The sequence below is a fragment of the Heteronotia binoei genome, chromosome 21 (genome assembly GCF_032191835.1).
Source record: "Heteronotia binoei isolate CCM8104 ecotype False Entrance Well chromosome 21, APGP_CSIRO_Hbin_v1, whole genome shotgun sequence".
Classification (NCBI taxonomy): Eukaryota; Metazoa; Chordata; class Lepidosauria; order Squamata; family Gekkonidae; genus Heteronotia; species Heteronotia binoei.
This window is the reverse complement of record NC_083243.1, coordinates 48,218,962-48,235,193: the sequence shown is the minus strand read 5'-3', so window position 1 is coordinate 48,235,193 and position 16,232 is coordinate 48,218,962. Positions and strand designations below refer to the sequence as shown.

At 41.5% G+C, this 16,232-nt stretch overlaps 1 protein-coding gene across 29 annotated transcripts in view; it reads left to right on the top strand.

Moving 5' to 3' along the window:
* Positions 1-16,232, top strand: part of NRXN3 (neurexin 3) — a 1,739,678-nt gene that overhangs the window by 1,508,757 nt on the left and 214,689 nt on the right. For 9 of the 29 annotated variants that reach the window (XM_060262985.1, XM_060262982.1, XM_060262969.1 and 6 more), the window contains one exon: positions 4,605-4,691. The exons of 12 other annotated variants lie outside the window; for them this stretch is intronic. In XM_060262985.1, the coding sequence (XP_060118968.1) occupies positions 4,605-4,691 (87 nt within the window). Of the gene's footprint in view, positions 1-4,604; positions 4,692-14,614; positions 14,672-16,232 lie in introns of all 29 variants that reach the window. 8 more of the 29 variants (XM_060262968.1, XM_060262976.1, XM_060262974.1 and 5 more) reach the window with 1 other exon arrangement.

Below are 16,232 nucleotides of genomic sequence, written 5' to 3'. Positions count from 1 at the left end.
TATGATGCCTGAGTATAGTTACAGGATACAAGATATAATCAAACATGTCGCAACTAAGCAAGGTCAGTGTCTTGCTGGGAGATCTTATGGGAACCCATGTATGCCACTGTAAGTAACATGATGGAAGGTAAGACTGAAATGGAATAATAAATAAATTCCAGGAGCCTTAGAAATGCATGTTTCTTGTGGGATGTCCTTTGTATGCCTCCTGGCATCAGTGAATCCCTAGACCAAGCATGGATCAGACTGACTAGAGTGTGAAAACTCCTGTGTGAGGCCGTTTAAAAGAATATCCAGGGGAAGTGCAATGCCAGGGGAACATTGCCCATTCTGGGGGCCTTCCTTCTGGTGCCAATCAGCTGTCCAGCAGGGGAATTAATGGCAGCTAAAGTAGGTTTCAAGAGCCCCGTGGTGCAGAGTGCTAAAGCTGCAGCACTGCAGTTGGAGCCCTCTACTATGACCTGAGTTTGATCCCAGCGAAACCTGGTTCAGGTAGCCAGCTCCAGGTTGACTCAGTCTTCCATCCTTCCAAGGCCGGTAAAATGAGTACCCAGCTTGCTGGGGGGAAAGTGTAGATGACTGGGAAAGGCAATGGCAAACCACCCCGTAAAAAAAGTCTGCTGTGAAAACGTGAAAGCAACGTCACCCCAGAGTCGAAAACGACTGGTGCTTGCGCAGGGGACTACCTTTACCTTTTTTAAAAAAGGAAGTTTAGTCCTATGTCTGCACCGATGCTTGCTCATTGCTTGTATTCATTCCCTGCAGTATCAAGGATGAAGTATATATACCTTGGTGAGTGTATTTGCCAGCCATGCCATAATAGCTTTGTTTTATGTTGTTTCAAAGGCAAGATCTTAAGCCTTTAATAGTTGGTCTAGGAAACAGCATCAAAAGGCTAGTTCAGATGCCACCTTTCCTAGCTGATGTGTGCATATAGCTACTTATGCAAGAGGTTTATTTACATAAGCACTGGAGTGTCGAAGGAGGAATTAGTGTGAGTTCATGGCTTCTCTTCCATGAACAGTGAAAGTGATTGTTATTCTGCTATTAACGAAATCATAATATCAATCATTACATTAATTAGTTTCCTGAGTCAATGAGTGATGATGTCTCACAGGTTCCTTCCTTTGAATGGATGCCTCATAGAAGCAGTTGTATTTCTGCATAGTACGTAAGCCAGCCCAGAGTCATCCTAATTGTGTGTGCAAGTAACAACATTATTATGTCTATCTACATTAGCATGTATTTGGACATTAGAGGGAAATGCTGAGTGAGTTACAATGCTACCCTTTGCCCTTCTGAGGAAACATTGTATCTCCCTCATGAAATACTCAAGGTGTATTCACATCTGGAGATCTATAATTTCCATCTTTAGCTGTCACTCCAGAATCATGAAAAGTTGGTAGAAGAGTCACTTTCTCATATGCTCTTGCACCTTCCTCACACCTGAAGTCACTTTTAGTGTTGAAACTATACCTATGCTGTTGACAACTGTCTACCTTTAGCTTTGTCAAATCTGCACCTCTACCTTTTATCCCCTATTAAGAAGAGAAGAACACTTGCAGGAATGCATCATTTGTGATTCCCCTTGTGATTTGTGAAATGTGATTCCTTTGATTCCCTTCAAGAATGTAACTTGATGGTAATACAAAAATGTGTAAATTGAGTTAATCATTCCAGCTCTGAGTATAAGATGTGCCAAAATGCCACACTCCTTAATCCAAATCAAATTGCATGGAAATAAGTTCAAGTGAAATAATGGGTCATTCTTTTGTAATATCTTTTATATGGAGATACTGCGGATGGTTTCTTAGTGCATAAGGTTCCAGCATGTGTATAGATCAGTGAAAGAAAAATATTAATATTCTATTGTCCAGAAGTAGCAAAACCGAATCACTTGACAATTGTGAGTTGCAGTTCTAAACCACACAAAAAAAGCCACAATATTCTTTCTATTGACACGTGAAATTTCACATTTCCACTTAAAGATAATCTCCACTTATCTCTCTTCTCTCTGCCCAAAATCAGATTTTAACTAAGAAGAACTCAGTGTTGGTTAAAGAGGTGGTTGTTCATCAAGGCATATTTAAGGGATGGTGAGATACATGTTGAAGGAATCCAGTAGGCCTCTGCTGTAAGTTTAGTTGCCTCAAGTAAGCAGATATAAATATTCAGGAGTTTTATTAACTGATTGCTACTGTGATTTTCTTTTTTATTAAAATGTTACTGCTTCCTGATGATGACTTGTTATTTTCATCAAAGTTGTCATATAAAATAATATGGTACTGTAATGAATGAGATTTTGGGTGACAATTCTGTTAAATATATTACATGTACAGTGGTGATGCACAGCGTTTCCTTGAACTCAGTCTTGTCCATGGAGTACTTGTGATGAACACATTCTCATGCGCATGTTCTTAAATCATTCTGACTAATGGTTCAGCTAAATGGGGGAGGGAGAGAAATTAAAATTTAAAAAGAAACTTGAAAAGTTGTTAATGTTGCAATTTAAAGTGCTTTGAATTCTCAAATGTCCTTTCATTTTTTCTAGTTTTGAAAGGTATGATATTTCGATATTTACATTTTAGTGCTAAAAGGTGTTTTCTGCAAAAAAACCAAAATAATCATAATAATAAAATAAACTTAAACTTAACTTTAAAAGATCAAAATATGTAAATATGTGGTGGAGATTAGTAATGTTTGTGCTGGTTTTAAGGAAGATCTAGGGTTGGACCGAAAGAGGGAGAGAGATACTGGTATCTGGGTCTCAGTCCTCAAGCCACTTCTTCCAGGATACTCCTACAAAATGGTCAATGGAATTATTCCAAAGTCGAGTGGTTTGAGAATTGCATTCTTGATCTCTCTATTAGAGTTTAAATGATCCTCAATTGCTGGGTACATCCTTCAGATAATTGTATGCCATAGGCAACAGGCAATGCCACTAATGCAATCGGAAGCATGATTGACAGAGTGTATCCCCACCATTTTACATTGCCTTTCTAGTCTTAATAGGAGAACCTACAGGCAGAGCCTAGTAACTGACGCTGAGCCTGAGGCACAAGTTCAGCAGAGACTACAATGTGTCCATGGCGCTTAATTAACTGATACTTCAAAGGGAACCGATATGTGCAGCAGTCATGCCTAGATGGCGCAGGGCTTTGTTCCCTCTGCTGCCATGGCAAAGGATGATTGAATCGGCTCAGTCCTCTCCCTGCAGCAGGTCTTTTCACAGCTAACTGACTGTGATCCCGGCCTTTGCTCCAGCCCAGCCACAGAGCTTTCCCCTTCTTAAATGTCCCGGCAGGAGGTTTTAACCCAAATCCAGGCTGCAGCCTGCTCTGTGTCTGACTTGAAAGAAACAGACCTGACATCCAAATGTAAACTGACTGCTAATGTTGCATAAGCTCAAAATCAAATATGAACTACCGCCAGACAAATGTCAGTCTGTCAGAATAGCAATGTGAGTTTGCTTTTTGTTTTTGCGGGAGGCAGTAACAAGCTTGAAAACCAAGCTCAAAATCTGAGTTGAACCTGGCAGATGGGACTGCAAGCAGAGCCCACCTTTGAACCTGAGGTGGTAGGTCCCTTCTGGTTTTCTAACACAGTTGATATGGCTAGGTTGTTGTAAATGGTACAGTTTAAACACATGAAGCTGCCTCATACTGTGTTAGACCTTTACTCTATCTGTGTCAGTATTGCCTACTCTTCCACTTCTCCTACCACCTGATCCCAGGCTTTGACATCCTGCTTGCAAAGCAGATGCTCTTCCACTAAACTATGGCTTTTTCAATGGGAGAGAATGCTTTCCATTCATTGAAGAAACTGCTTTCCATTGAACTACTTTCGGCTCTGTTTTTTGCATCAGGATAATTCACAAACATTCAGGTTCTTCTTTTCACAAGGGGTCATAGTTCCACATTCATTCTACTGTGGCTTATGCCTATCTATTCTACAGGTATAGGAAGCAACTTGCATGCGCCGAGAGCAGGTCATGAGGACATTCCATTGCAGGCCATGTTAGCTTTATCCTCTGTCACTGTGCTACCTTGGCTGGCCTGATCCTGACTAGGGATGCTGTGTGCAATGTGCTGTGCACACAGAACTTTTTGGTGTACATGAAGGCCAAATGGCAGTAATTCATTTATATGATAGAGTTTACCTGTGGGGACACCATTGAGATGAAACCTGAACTTGCTTCTTGCCCTGGTGATGTCACCCTCTTGTGAATTAATTATGTTCCTATCTGCATAGCCCTGACCTACCAATGACAGTTCTGATTTTTGGTTATATGTGTGCTGGAATTTGATGAGCTGGTAGATATTAGACATCAGGTTAATTATTTGTCACGTTTTCCCATGATGGTGAGACTTGCAGGGGATATGGAAGGGAGATAGTCTCGAAGTTCCAATCCTCTGATGTTCCAGAATTCCAGGCAATAAATAGCTACCTATTCTCCACCACATTAAAGAAGACTAAATATATCTGCATGGTTATGTATGTTTAAATACCTTCATAAACAAGCACAAGAGACACAGCTAGGATGGTTTTTTAACTATTTCATTGACTTTTCAGATTGTTTTTAAGCTGTTTTTTAAACTTTAAAGGCAACACTGATACTGCGTTCCAATTGGTAAAACCGAAAATCCCCTTCAAATATAACCGGCCCGTAGAGGAGTGGCTGCAGGAAAAAGGTAACAGTTGTTAAAACTTTCATTTTAAATCCATTTGATTCTAAACTCTCATTTTTAAAGCCTGCAAATAAATGTTTCTTAAATTCTTAATCACCTGCTGCATAAATGGCTCTTTTAATTTCATTATAATTTGTGTTAACTTCTGCCTGCCATATGTTAATAAATCATGCTATAACACATTGCTATTAAAATGAAGTTAAAGGGACAAATTTCTAGGCTTGTTATCCAACAAAAGAGGGGGAATCAAAAGTTGCAAAAATTAAGATGCCACTTCAAACAAAACCAGAACAATATGTATTGTAGCAATGTAACCACTGTATGAGCTTTAACAAAAAAAAATAAACATCTTTGATAGGATCAAAGTGGTCTTAAAACTCATGTGATATCTACTTTTATTCAGATTTCTTTTCTTTCAAAAAAAATGTTACAGCTCTCAATCAGTTTAGTGTAGCCCAATCTCTTCTTGGTCCCATCAAACTGGGGAAACACCATTTTTAATCATTGCATATAAACAACTGTGTTGGGATAAATGTGGCTGTTTCTCAAGCTGCACAGTAACCCTGTTCCAGGAATTCTGTTCAATTTGGAAAGATTCACCCTGCATGCAGTTCCCTATGGCATCTTGTCGCACATAGTAATGAAGATGACTTATTCAGATTGTCACCATGGACCAGCAGATACATTTCTGCAACACAGTGTGTTCATGCTGAAATTGTATAGTCATGATGCAGTTTGGATGGCCATTCTGTCTTCCTGAACTATCTACCCACACGTTTGTATGTACACTTTTAAATGCAAATGCGAACCTCCACATTCAGGGATAATAAACCTCAAAATACCACTACCGGTGCCTAAAGGCAGCATCAGAAGAAGACCTCAGACTCTATGCCTTACTGCTGTTTCTCCAGGGCAGCTGTTTGGCACCACGTTAGACAGGATAGTGGACTAAGTGGACCAATGGTCTGATCACAAGACCACAATAAGCATTAATGCACTGCCCATTCATCCATGGGTATATCTCGATTGAGCTCATTATATTTCTTTCATATGTCAGCCAAAAAGCCCAACAGTTACATATTAAGAAATGCCACTGACTTCCAGGAGATATACATCCCTCCGTAAGCAATACAAATAAGTATGTGAATGTGTTCCAATGTGAATTGATTCAAATGAGCCTTCAACATGTACTTAAATTAACACCATTAGAAGGTTAGGAAGACTTTGCCTTGAGCAAAATGTCTCAAGTAAGACTTATACTTGGGTGTATTCTAGAGGAAGATAGATGACTCCTATTGATTTCAGAGGCCAGAATCCAAAGAGCTCTGTTAATATAGGTGGTACTTCTTTACATACACCGTTCTTTTCTACGTGCTCAAACTGCATTAAAACCTTCCCCTGAAAGTTCCCTCTCTTTTGAGAACTGTTTATGAGCAGAATTTTAAAAAGAATCTACAGAAACATAACCATGGAATCTACAGAAACAAACACCATATGCAACCTTTTGGATCATGGTCAACAGGATTTTGACTTGCCTGTTCTCCCCCCCACCACCACCACCACCACCCTCTTTCTGGAGTGCAGCCACTGAATTTAAAGATTTCTTTATTGTGCATTGCATCAGTTGTTAGAGCCATCTCACCCAACATGACCCTCTTTAAAGATCCCAATGATCCTGTAAGTGCAGTAAGAAAAAGAAAAGAAAAAAGCTAAGTGGGAAAACTGGGAAATGTGAACAACACTTTAATGACTTTATTTTTAAAAAATCCATTCCATCTAAAAGAACAGGCTGACTGTTGGGCTCAAGTCTAGTGTTACTAGCCTTATTCCTCAATTAGCATTTTTCACAAGTGCTGTCAAAAACAGGGAGAAAATGTAGAAAGAATAAACTGTCTTTTTATTTTTCCATTGCTGAGCTGAACCTATTTGTAGCTACAGCTAGTCCAAAAACTGCAAGACTGTAGTAGGAATTGGGTAATTGTAAGACAAATATGCTAAAATAACACTGTTAATGCTAAAATAACTCTCTAATTGAGTTTTGTGAGAGATTGGGGCGGTGGATAGATTCCATTAAGGGAAATCATTTGTAGGGTAGTAATATTCATGAGACAATTTTCAGAGGAATATATGAGAGCTGTTCTCACCTGGGTGTGGGAGTCTAAGACATGAAAAAAATGTAAATGAACAGAAATTTAAGGGGAACGTGTTAGCATTATCCAAATATAATGGACAAAATGGAGTTTGTTCATGATGAGAATGAACCTGACATTCTCAGGGCAGCATGCTGCTTCTCTCCTCTCTTCTTGTGAGACGTTGAGCTGTATGATTTTATTGTATAATGGATTGATATGTTGTGAGCCACCCTGAGCCTGCTTCGGTGGGGAAGGCGGGATATAAATAAAATGTATTATTATTATTATATTATTAACTGGAGGCTTCCTAGTTCAGGAAGACCTTGATTTAACATTTTATTCTGCCATCTGAATTTGGATGCAGTAAGAAAGATATTGGGGTTCAGAACAAACAAGTCTCAGTTTAACTTTAATTTAGAACCTCAGTTTTTGGTCGAGAAATAAACAATTTGTGACAATAAAGGTGACTGGGGTAACATCCAAGATTTCCAAAGGAGGAAATCTTTCATCTTGGCTCCACGCAGAAGGGAGTAGCACATGACCCTGAGAATGACCTTGGATTTATTTGTATTTTTTTTAAATCTCGAGCAAACCCTGTTTAGTTTATGACAATTGAATATAGCTTCTGGTGCTGATCTCACTTTGCTTCAAACTAATTAGGTGATCCTAGATAAGTGCTTTCTGCCTTCCATTGGCAAAATAGGAATAATTACAGGGTTGCAAGAACTGAGCGGAAAACCTTTAAACAGTCTAAAAGCAAGCTCAACACAACTTGAGATCCACCATGCCCAACCCAACCTAGCAGCTGTACATTGTGATCAGTTAAATCAAGAAGATTACTTACTTCTGATGTGCTGCCATTTATGGCTGGTAGGCTGCATTTGGTTTACTGGATTACAAATTGTGCAGACTCAGCCATGATGTTTTTACAATAATCCACTAAACTATCTAAGTCTCAGGAATCTGTCCACAGCTGGTGAAAATTAAGCATTAAATCTTAGTAGACTAAAAAGTGGATAACTTTGTTTTGCTAATCTCAAATTGATAAAGTCCCTTTAACATTAAAAATCACGACAGCCTTGCATTCTTTCAAACCGATGCATGTCCAACCGGTGCTGTGATGCCACTCACATGCCTGAGAAACCCATCTTTGTTGTGTGCAATTTTATTTTCCACTTTTGAGTTTGGTCTACCATTCCATTGCTTCCTCCGAGCTTGAAATAAGCATGTCGAAGATTTTTTTTAAAAAATATGAATATGAATTCTGAAATGTTTCTTACCATTGTATGGGTGATGACTATGACTACAACAATGACAATTATGATGCTTTGTTAAAAGACAATCACAGAAAAGCAAAGAGGGGCATCTAACTGTTCCTGAGATTTCAAATGCTTCCTGGAGGCAAAGGGGGTGAAACTGGGTGGATACTGAAGTCTCTTGTTAGCTCAAAAGGCAATCTGTTGTAAGCACGCTGTAGTATTTAGTCATATTGTGCAAGAAGACAGAGTCTTCCACAATATCAAGATTATTGTTATTAAAATGGTATTTTTGATTATGTGGTTCATGTGGGAAACCATGGGGGGGAAATGCCCACCCTTGTACTAGCACATCATTTATTCACTCATCTGCACTCGCCTGTCCATCTAGCCATTCATTCATTTCCTAATGCACTGAGAAAGTCTTATGTCAGAAGACCTCATAAAGATGATGAGTGGAAGGGTAGATAGCTATCAAAATGGAACATGATAAATTGATGGATGTCTAGATGGATGGATCCATCAAAGAGACAGCACAGAGAGCAGCTATCTGCTAGATATAATGGAGGTACAATGGAATCATTTACAATTAACACAATGGGTACAATCCAGAAGTTAGGTGTCCTTCAATCCCAGTGCAATCAGTAGCCCTTAAGTGCATAATTAAGTGCTTAAGTGTCTTTGATTTCAAAGGGACCTAAGTGCATGGGGAGGAAATTAAAAGTACTTTTGCAAAGGATGTCACAGAGACATGCAGAGATAATAGCAATATGTATCAAATTAATTTACAACTAGAAGGGTATTACAAAGCACATAGCAAGTTAAATTAGCCCATTAATGCTGCAATCCTGTACATGCTCACCAGGATATATGTCCTATTGAACATAGCTGTATTTACTTCTGAGTAAGCCAAATGAAACACTCAGAAGCGTGCCAGACCATAAAGAAGACCAATCTGGTGTGCTTTTGAGTCTTTCATTTGGTTTCAAATTTGAAGATGGTCCTTTCATTCCATGTTACTTGATGATATTATATTAACGGCTTTGTAAATATCACTTTATTCACATTGTCAGGTACATATGAATGTTAAGTGGGTTTTCAAGTATAGATATCATTGTGCTATCAAGTATATGCAAATGAGTTGAATTGTGTCGGTAGAAAAATGAGTCAAATGCAAGTATTAGTTAGAAAATTCTGTTTATTTTGAACACACAGTTGTTTGACCTTGAGCACGGTGTTTTTTTACATTGTAATGTAAGGCATACAGGAAACTAGGAGATGGCATCACTAGCAAGGCCTAAATATGCAAACCAACCTTTACAACAAAGTTCCACCCTTTGAAGCCCAATTGACAGGTAAGGGGATAACTCAGTTTAGGATTGCTAGGCCATTGCATGGTTCACCTGTGTGCCTTTACATTTCTGTCTAAAGCCTTCATGAACAGGCACACTGTCCCTCTTGTCCCATATGGGGGGGGGTGGAATCCTCCAACTTATAACAGCAGTGCTGTCCAGCTCTCCCTTCCTCTAGAAGGGTTTCATTCGAAGCCCTGTGCAGCCTGAGACCAACATACGTGAGGGACTGCCTGTCCCCATATGTGCCCCACCAGAACTTTATGCTCTGCAGATCAAGAATTGCTGGTTGTCTCCGGCCAAAGGACATCTGCTTAGCCTTGACCAGGGCCAGGGCTTTCTCTGGCCTGACCCCAGCCTGCCAGAACATGCTCCCAGTTGAGATCAGGGACCTGAGGAATTTATTGCCAGAGCTGTTCCATCAGGCCTTTGGCTGAGGCAGTGGGCGTCCAATAACACATCTGGCTTTCTATGGTAGTCAAAGTTACCATCATATAAGGCAGGGGTGGCCAATGGTAGCTCTCCAGATGTTTTTTGCCTACAACTCCCATCAGTCCCAGCCAGCATGGCCAATGGCTGGGGCTGATGGGAGTTGTGGGCAAAAACATCTGGAGAGCTATCGTTGGCCACCCCTGATATAAGGCCAGTGGCATCAGCTGGAAATCCTGCATATATGTATTTAAATCATCCTGTTTTAAACTTTTAAAAACTAATTGTATTCATTTGATGTTTTAAACCTTATTGTAATATGGGCTGAGCTTAGGGTTGCCAGGTCCTAACTGGCTTTGGGCAGGAATGATCTGGAACCATAGAGTTTTTACCCAAATTGTTAGAGTGTCCTCCATTCAACATTCCCAGTGATCACTTCCAGGTGACATCATCATGCCAGGCATGTTGTGCGCAATGGAGCTCTTTGGGGGCAGGGATCTCCCCAGGGGCCAGCTCCATGCCAGCAGGTTAGGGGCCCCCAAACTGGGGGAAAAGCTGCCCCCAGCGAAAGGCTGGGAACCCTATCTGAGCCCATTTCAGGGACAGTGGAATATAAATAGAAATAATAAACGAAATAGAAAGTGTGAAACTTAAGGGTGCCCTAGAAGTGGAGACAAACTCTGCCTGTGCTGCTGATATCTCCTATTATGTGAGCTGGTCCACGTCAAATAGCTATGAAGTTACATGATTAGCAATGGATGCCCAGCCAGGGGTTGCTAAGCATCCCTCATGGCACCATGTACTGTCCAGCTTGTAGAGGAAGTACTCCATTTTGTCACTACTGGTAGCCTGTTCTTGCTATCACCCCACTGTGTTTCTTCCTCATTCTAAAAGAAAGGGGTAGACGGCAAAATAATTCTGATTGAATATTCATATGTTGAAAGATTGACAAATGACCTGAGTGGACTTTACAGGGTGGACCTTGCAGGGAGGACCTGGTGTCCACTCTTCCTTAGATGACATCAAGCCATCCACCGGTGCAGTCCATCAACTGCTAGTGCTAGTATTCCTCATTTGGCAGTTTTCAAAAGAAAGCTGCTTATCTGCTAAATAAAGGCTTGTAGGCTTAAGTCCAAAATCCAGTTAAGCATTATGAACCAGATTAATGCATTCAGTAGTGCAATTTTCTGTGTTTGGATGTGTAGTTATTTCAAATTTGCACCCCTCCCCCCCCCGCCCCAGCATTTTGTCAATAGGAAAAGCCAGACTATACATGTAGCCGAATTAAAAGTTTTAAACAAACAACAACACAAATTAAATTTAGACGCTAAACCTAACTAAGTATGAGTGGGTGAGATCTGCTTTTTTTTTTTTTACAAGCCATGTCAACAACCTACAACCCTGTATGCATGTAATTATTATGATTCATGCTCAGTCACCTTGATGGGGTCTTTGGAAGAGAGGGGGAGCTCTGCAAAGATGAGGTTTATGAGAATAAAATGTGTGGAGAGGACAGGAGAAATAAGACAGGTCTGACATGACACTTTGGCTATGTGTGTTTCCTCTTTGCATTGCCCTTTCTTTTTGCCCATTGTTTTCCACTCGATCATTCAAGAAGAGACGCCAGAGACAAGTGATTGTCCTTTTAGCAAACACACACTTTTAGTGTCAGTGCTGTGTTTCTGAATGTAGCTATGCTGTGTGTGTTGCATGCCTTGTCTTCAGCACCTGAACTAGAAGAACAAATTCCTCAAGAGGGAAACACAATGTACTTAACACATTTTCAGGAACTGGGTCAATGTCTTGGGGTAGGTGGGGCTAGTCTATTGGAACAACACATGTTTACTTTTTTAAGGAAAGAAAAAGAGCACTTAAAAAAGCCTCTCAGTTCTCATAGAATGGTACTCTAGCAGTGTGATACTAAAGAGAGTTACACCTTTCTGTGCCCATTGAATTTAATGGGCTTAGAAGAGGGTAACTTTGCTCAGGATTTCAATCTAGTAGACTGCTCACAAGTTACAAGCTAGGGAAGGAATACATGCAGTGGTGAGGAGGATTGTGCCCGCTGGCTGTTCCCCTGATCTTTACATGCATTCAGAGAGGGAAAGCTGTTGTATGTGAATGTGTACAGATCTTGTACATGCAATTTGGATATTGCATTTACCAGGGTTCCCAATCTTGCAGACAAAGGACTTTGCACAGATACGTGCAAATGTGTAGGTTCTTCTTCATTTGCTATATGGAATACAAGTAGGAGTGGGTGTGGAGCCAGAGCATATAATTCCTTTCCTGCCTGTGTACATTCACACTCTCCAGGTTGTAATTTGTGAACTATTCTGAAGGCTTCCTCCCAACTAGGAAGAAGTAGAAGGCATTTGTCATGGAAAAAGTGGAGAATACTCTCTATTCTTGATATGTTCAGCTCCATCTCCTTCTGTAGTGGGGCAAATGATGTTCTGAAAAGAGGTCCTACTAGGCTTCCCAAATCCCCCTCCTACCTGGGGGACCCCCGATTTGGAGCCTTCTCCCCCCGCTCGCCAAAAATCTGGAAAGCCGGGGGGGATGGCGGCCCTTCCCATCCAGCCCCGATTCCAGCAGCTTCTCCTTGCCCTTCCCTTCCCACCCAGCCTTGATCGCAGCAGCCTTTCTTCAGTTTTTCCAGGCTGCTTCCCACCCCCAATCAGCTAGCTGGGGGGGGGGGGGCGGGGAGAGGGAGCCCCGCCCGCAAAGGACCATGTGCCTTTGCACCTCCGGAGGCTTGACTTGAAAGGCTTCAATTTAGGATGGTGTGTCTGCATTTTTGTGAAGAAGCTGGCAGCAACTGGTGAGTAGAGAGGCCGATCCGCTGCTTCAGACTCGCCAGAAAGGGGGGGGGGGGAGAGGGAAACGTCTTCATTATTCCCTATGTGATCGATTCTCATAGGGTATTAACGGGGAATTGTTCTGGAGGTTTCGAGGGCTCTGGGGGAGCTGTTTTTTGAGGTAGAGGCACCACATTTTCAATATAGTATCTAGTGCCTCTCCCCAAAGTACCCCCCACGTTTCAAAATGATTGGGCCAGGGGGTCCAATTCTATGAGCCCCAAAAGAAGGTGCCCCTATCCTTCATTATTTCCTATGGAAGGAAGACATTTAAAAAGGTGTGCTGTCTCTTTAAATGTGATGGCCAGAACTCTCTTGGAGTTCAATTATGCTTGTCACACCCTTGTTCCTGGCTATGCCCCCAGTGTCTCCTGGCTCTACCCCCAAAGTCTCCTGGCTCCACCCCCAAAGTCCCCAGATATTTCTTGAATTGGACTTGGCAACCCTAGGTCCTACATTCTAGAAACTGCTGCTGCTTATTTAGAGTACCCATACTCCATCTGGCATAAGCTTTCCCACCATCACTGCAATCTGTTAAACTTTGTATAACACATATTAATCCCGTCCACCTTCTAAGTATCTCAGGGGTAGTGTGTTGCCTTTCTTCCATTCTTTAAAAAAGCTCTGAGGAAAACAGAAGGCCTGTATTACTACATGGAATCCATTATCTCTGTTTTTGCTTTCAGAATGCTTGAGAGATGCCACAGGCCTTGTCTCTGGTATATCCAGTGGAGGCTCAAGCCATCATGTAGGCTACTGAAGTACAAGGAAAGTTGGACAGGACTAAGAAAATTATATAGGCTTCGGGGGTTTTTCTTCAGACCTTATTTGACTATGTGCTCATTTAGGTTTGAAAACCAAAAATAAGGATAGCAAAGCGCTTGTGGACATAGTTTAAGAGAAGTTATGACTCCTTCAGTTTTTGAGGCCAACCTGCTCTTCAGTTTGGCCAGTACTTGTCTGGCTGGCTGTCCTTGAGCTTGTGGGATCATTTGGCTTTACAGATGAAGATGGGCTGGCCAGAGGCTGGCCTGATTTTTGAGTAGCAATCTTCATTATGTGGAATTCTGTGGCAACTCTGAGAAAAGGTCAAGGAATTTTTTTAAGAGAAGAGGAAATTTCTCCTCTAGTTTAAGCAGAGGCTTATAATACAGTGGTTCTCTCCAGTGTCATTCCCACCAGCTGATACCAGACCCTGAAAGGGATATTGGAAAGTATACTGAATTTCACCCATGGAGGAGTAAATGGAATAATAAGGTACCCAACACTGAGAGTCTGTGAATGGAATTGTCTGGCTAGGAGTAATAAGAGCCCATAATAGTTTTCCATGTGATAACTGCAGCTATCATGTCATTACGTGATAGAAATTGCTAGGACAGATCCATGTTACTACAATCATCTCTGTGATCTAATAATGATTTATGAAAGAGATTAAGATTACCATTGGAACATTTTTTTTAAAAAAAACCTGAATCCTGCAGAAAAGAATATTATCCCCTAGATAACTGCTGTGTGCCATCAGTAAAATTCCATGCCTAGCTCCGCTCTGTGAGGAAGGAAAGGGGCAGTATGAGAGTAATGAAGCAAAAGCAGAGGAGATGTTAAAATGTAGGTAGGGAAGACTATCTCGATCCTTTCATTTTTTTTTTTAAGTTGCTGTTTTGACATCTGTGCCCTTATCCATCTTGATCAAGTCCAGGCATTTTTTTTTATTGAAATGGTAGTGGACAGCATGAGGAGGCTGTGCACTCCCATCCTCTCAACTCTAGACTTCTCACATACACATCTACTTGGCTTGGTTAGCTAGGGTCCTCCTTGAGGAATAGGAACACCTTTCAGATGCATTTCTTCTCTTGTCCCCATTCTCTTCCCCATGATCCATCCTGTCACCATTAGATGATGCAACACCGCATCACCACTTGACTTCGAGACCTGCCACGACGACCAAAATTGGTGAGCTCCCCCTCCTATTCTGATCTACTTTAACCAGTGGCTATGAAGGGTGTGGACAGTGGGATTTAGGCTCTGCCCTGCACATGGTGGCATTTGGCTCTTATCAGAGTGGACTAGAGAAAGTGGTGAGTGTGCAGTGGAGAAGGGGGGGGAGGGGATGGGCATGCTTGTGCAAATGTGGGGGGAATTGGATGGATTTGACTGCTAGTATTTATAATTTGTGTTCTGAAACTTGGTCAGGGTACACTTTTGCTTAGCAGCATTTGGTATATTCCTAAGACCTCCCTCTGTCAAGTATATGAAACACATCTCAGGTGAGCTCACATACTAGGTTTATCATGTGTAAATTGCAGCTGTCATTTTAACTACCTGAATGTGTGAAAATGCTATTATCATGGAGCGTATTTCCATGTCACCTCTGCAGTTGCCTTAGAAGGATGGGAAAGTAGCAAGAAGGAAGGAGAAATGTCCATCATAGGTTTTTGCTGTCCCTTAAATTAATTGTGTGAACTCACCCTTGATTGTACATGGAAGGAAAAAGAAGAATTGGCAATTATCATGGGGGTCCATTCAGACTGCAGATGCAATTTCCAGGCTGTCATGGGGAGGGGGAAGATTAGGAGGAAGCAGACTTCTGAGATCCCAAGGAACTCAATTACCTTCATTCTGTGTCACTATTTACTTTTTGTGCATCAGAGGTACGGATCAGCAAGACATGGTCCTAGATCAAATTTGGCTCCCTGGGCATATGCCATCTGCCTTCCTCCCTGAAGTTAGAAAGGCATGTGGAGGGAAGTGATGGTTATAGAACATGATACATCCCGGCAGGGCTCTTTTTCTAGCAGGAAATCCTCTGCATATTAGGCCATGCCCCCCTGATGTAGCCAATCCTCCTGGAACTTACAGTAGACCTTGTACTAAAAGCTCTCTAAGCTCTTGGAGGATTGGCTACATAAGGGGCTTGGCCTAATATGCAGAGGAGCTCCTGCTAGAAAAAGGGCCATGCGATCCTGGCAATCCCCTTTGGAAACTGCACTGTAGTTCTGGTTCTCACTCTTCAAAGTGGCCCTCCAGTAAATCTAGCAGCTGATCATTGCTTCTTTGAGGTACGTCTCATTGGGGTCTCACTCGAACAAGTAGACCTGAATCTAGACTTCAGTGCTTCAGATTGCGAGTAGGCATTCTGGTGATTAAATCCTCTACCATCCAAACTCTCCCCCCACCCCACCTCCACACTTAGACTGTCAGGGAAAAGGCTAACCTGCTCCCTGATACTAAACTATATGTGTAGAGAGAATAGTCTTGTATAGAGGACTAAGTAGTTGGTGGAAGTCCCCACCCGCAATTTTAAGTAATTAATGTTGGATATAAGTTTTACCACCGCAACACAGGATTATTTGTATGCAGTGATGCAATATGGGGGGGGGGGGAATCTTTCACAGTATGTATAATCCAAATATTGCACATTTTAAAGGGAATACAAAATTTCTTCTGAACTATATTTTGTCTTCCCCAGCTGTTACAAGTTTCAAGGAACCATCTACATATGCATCTCTTAGCA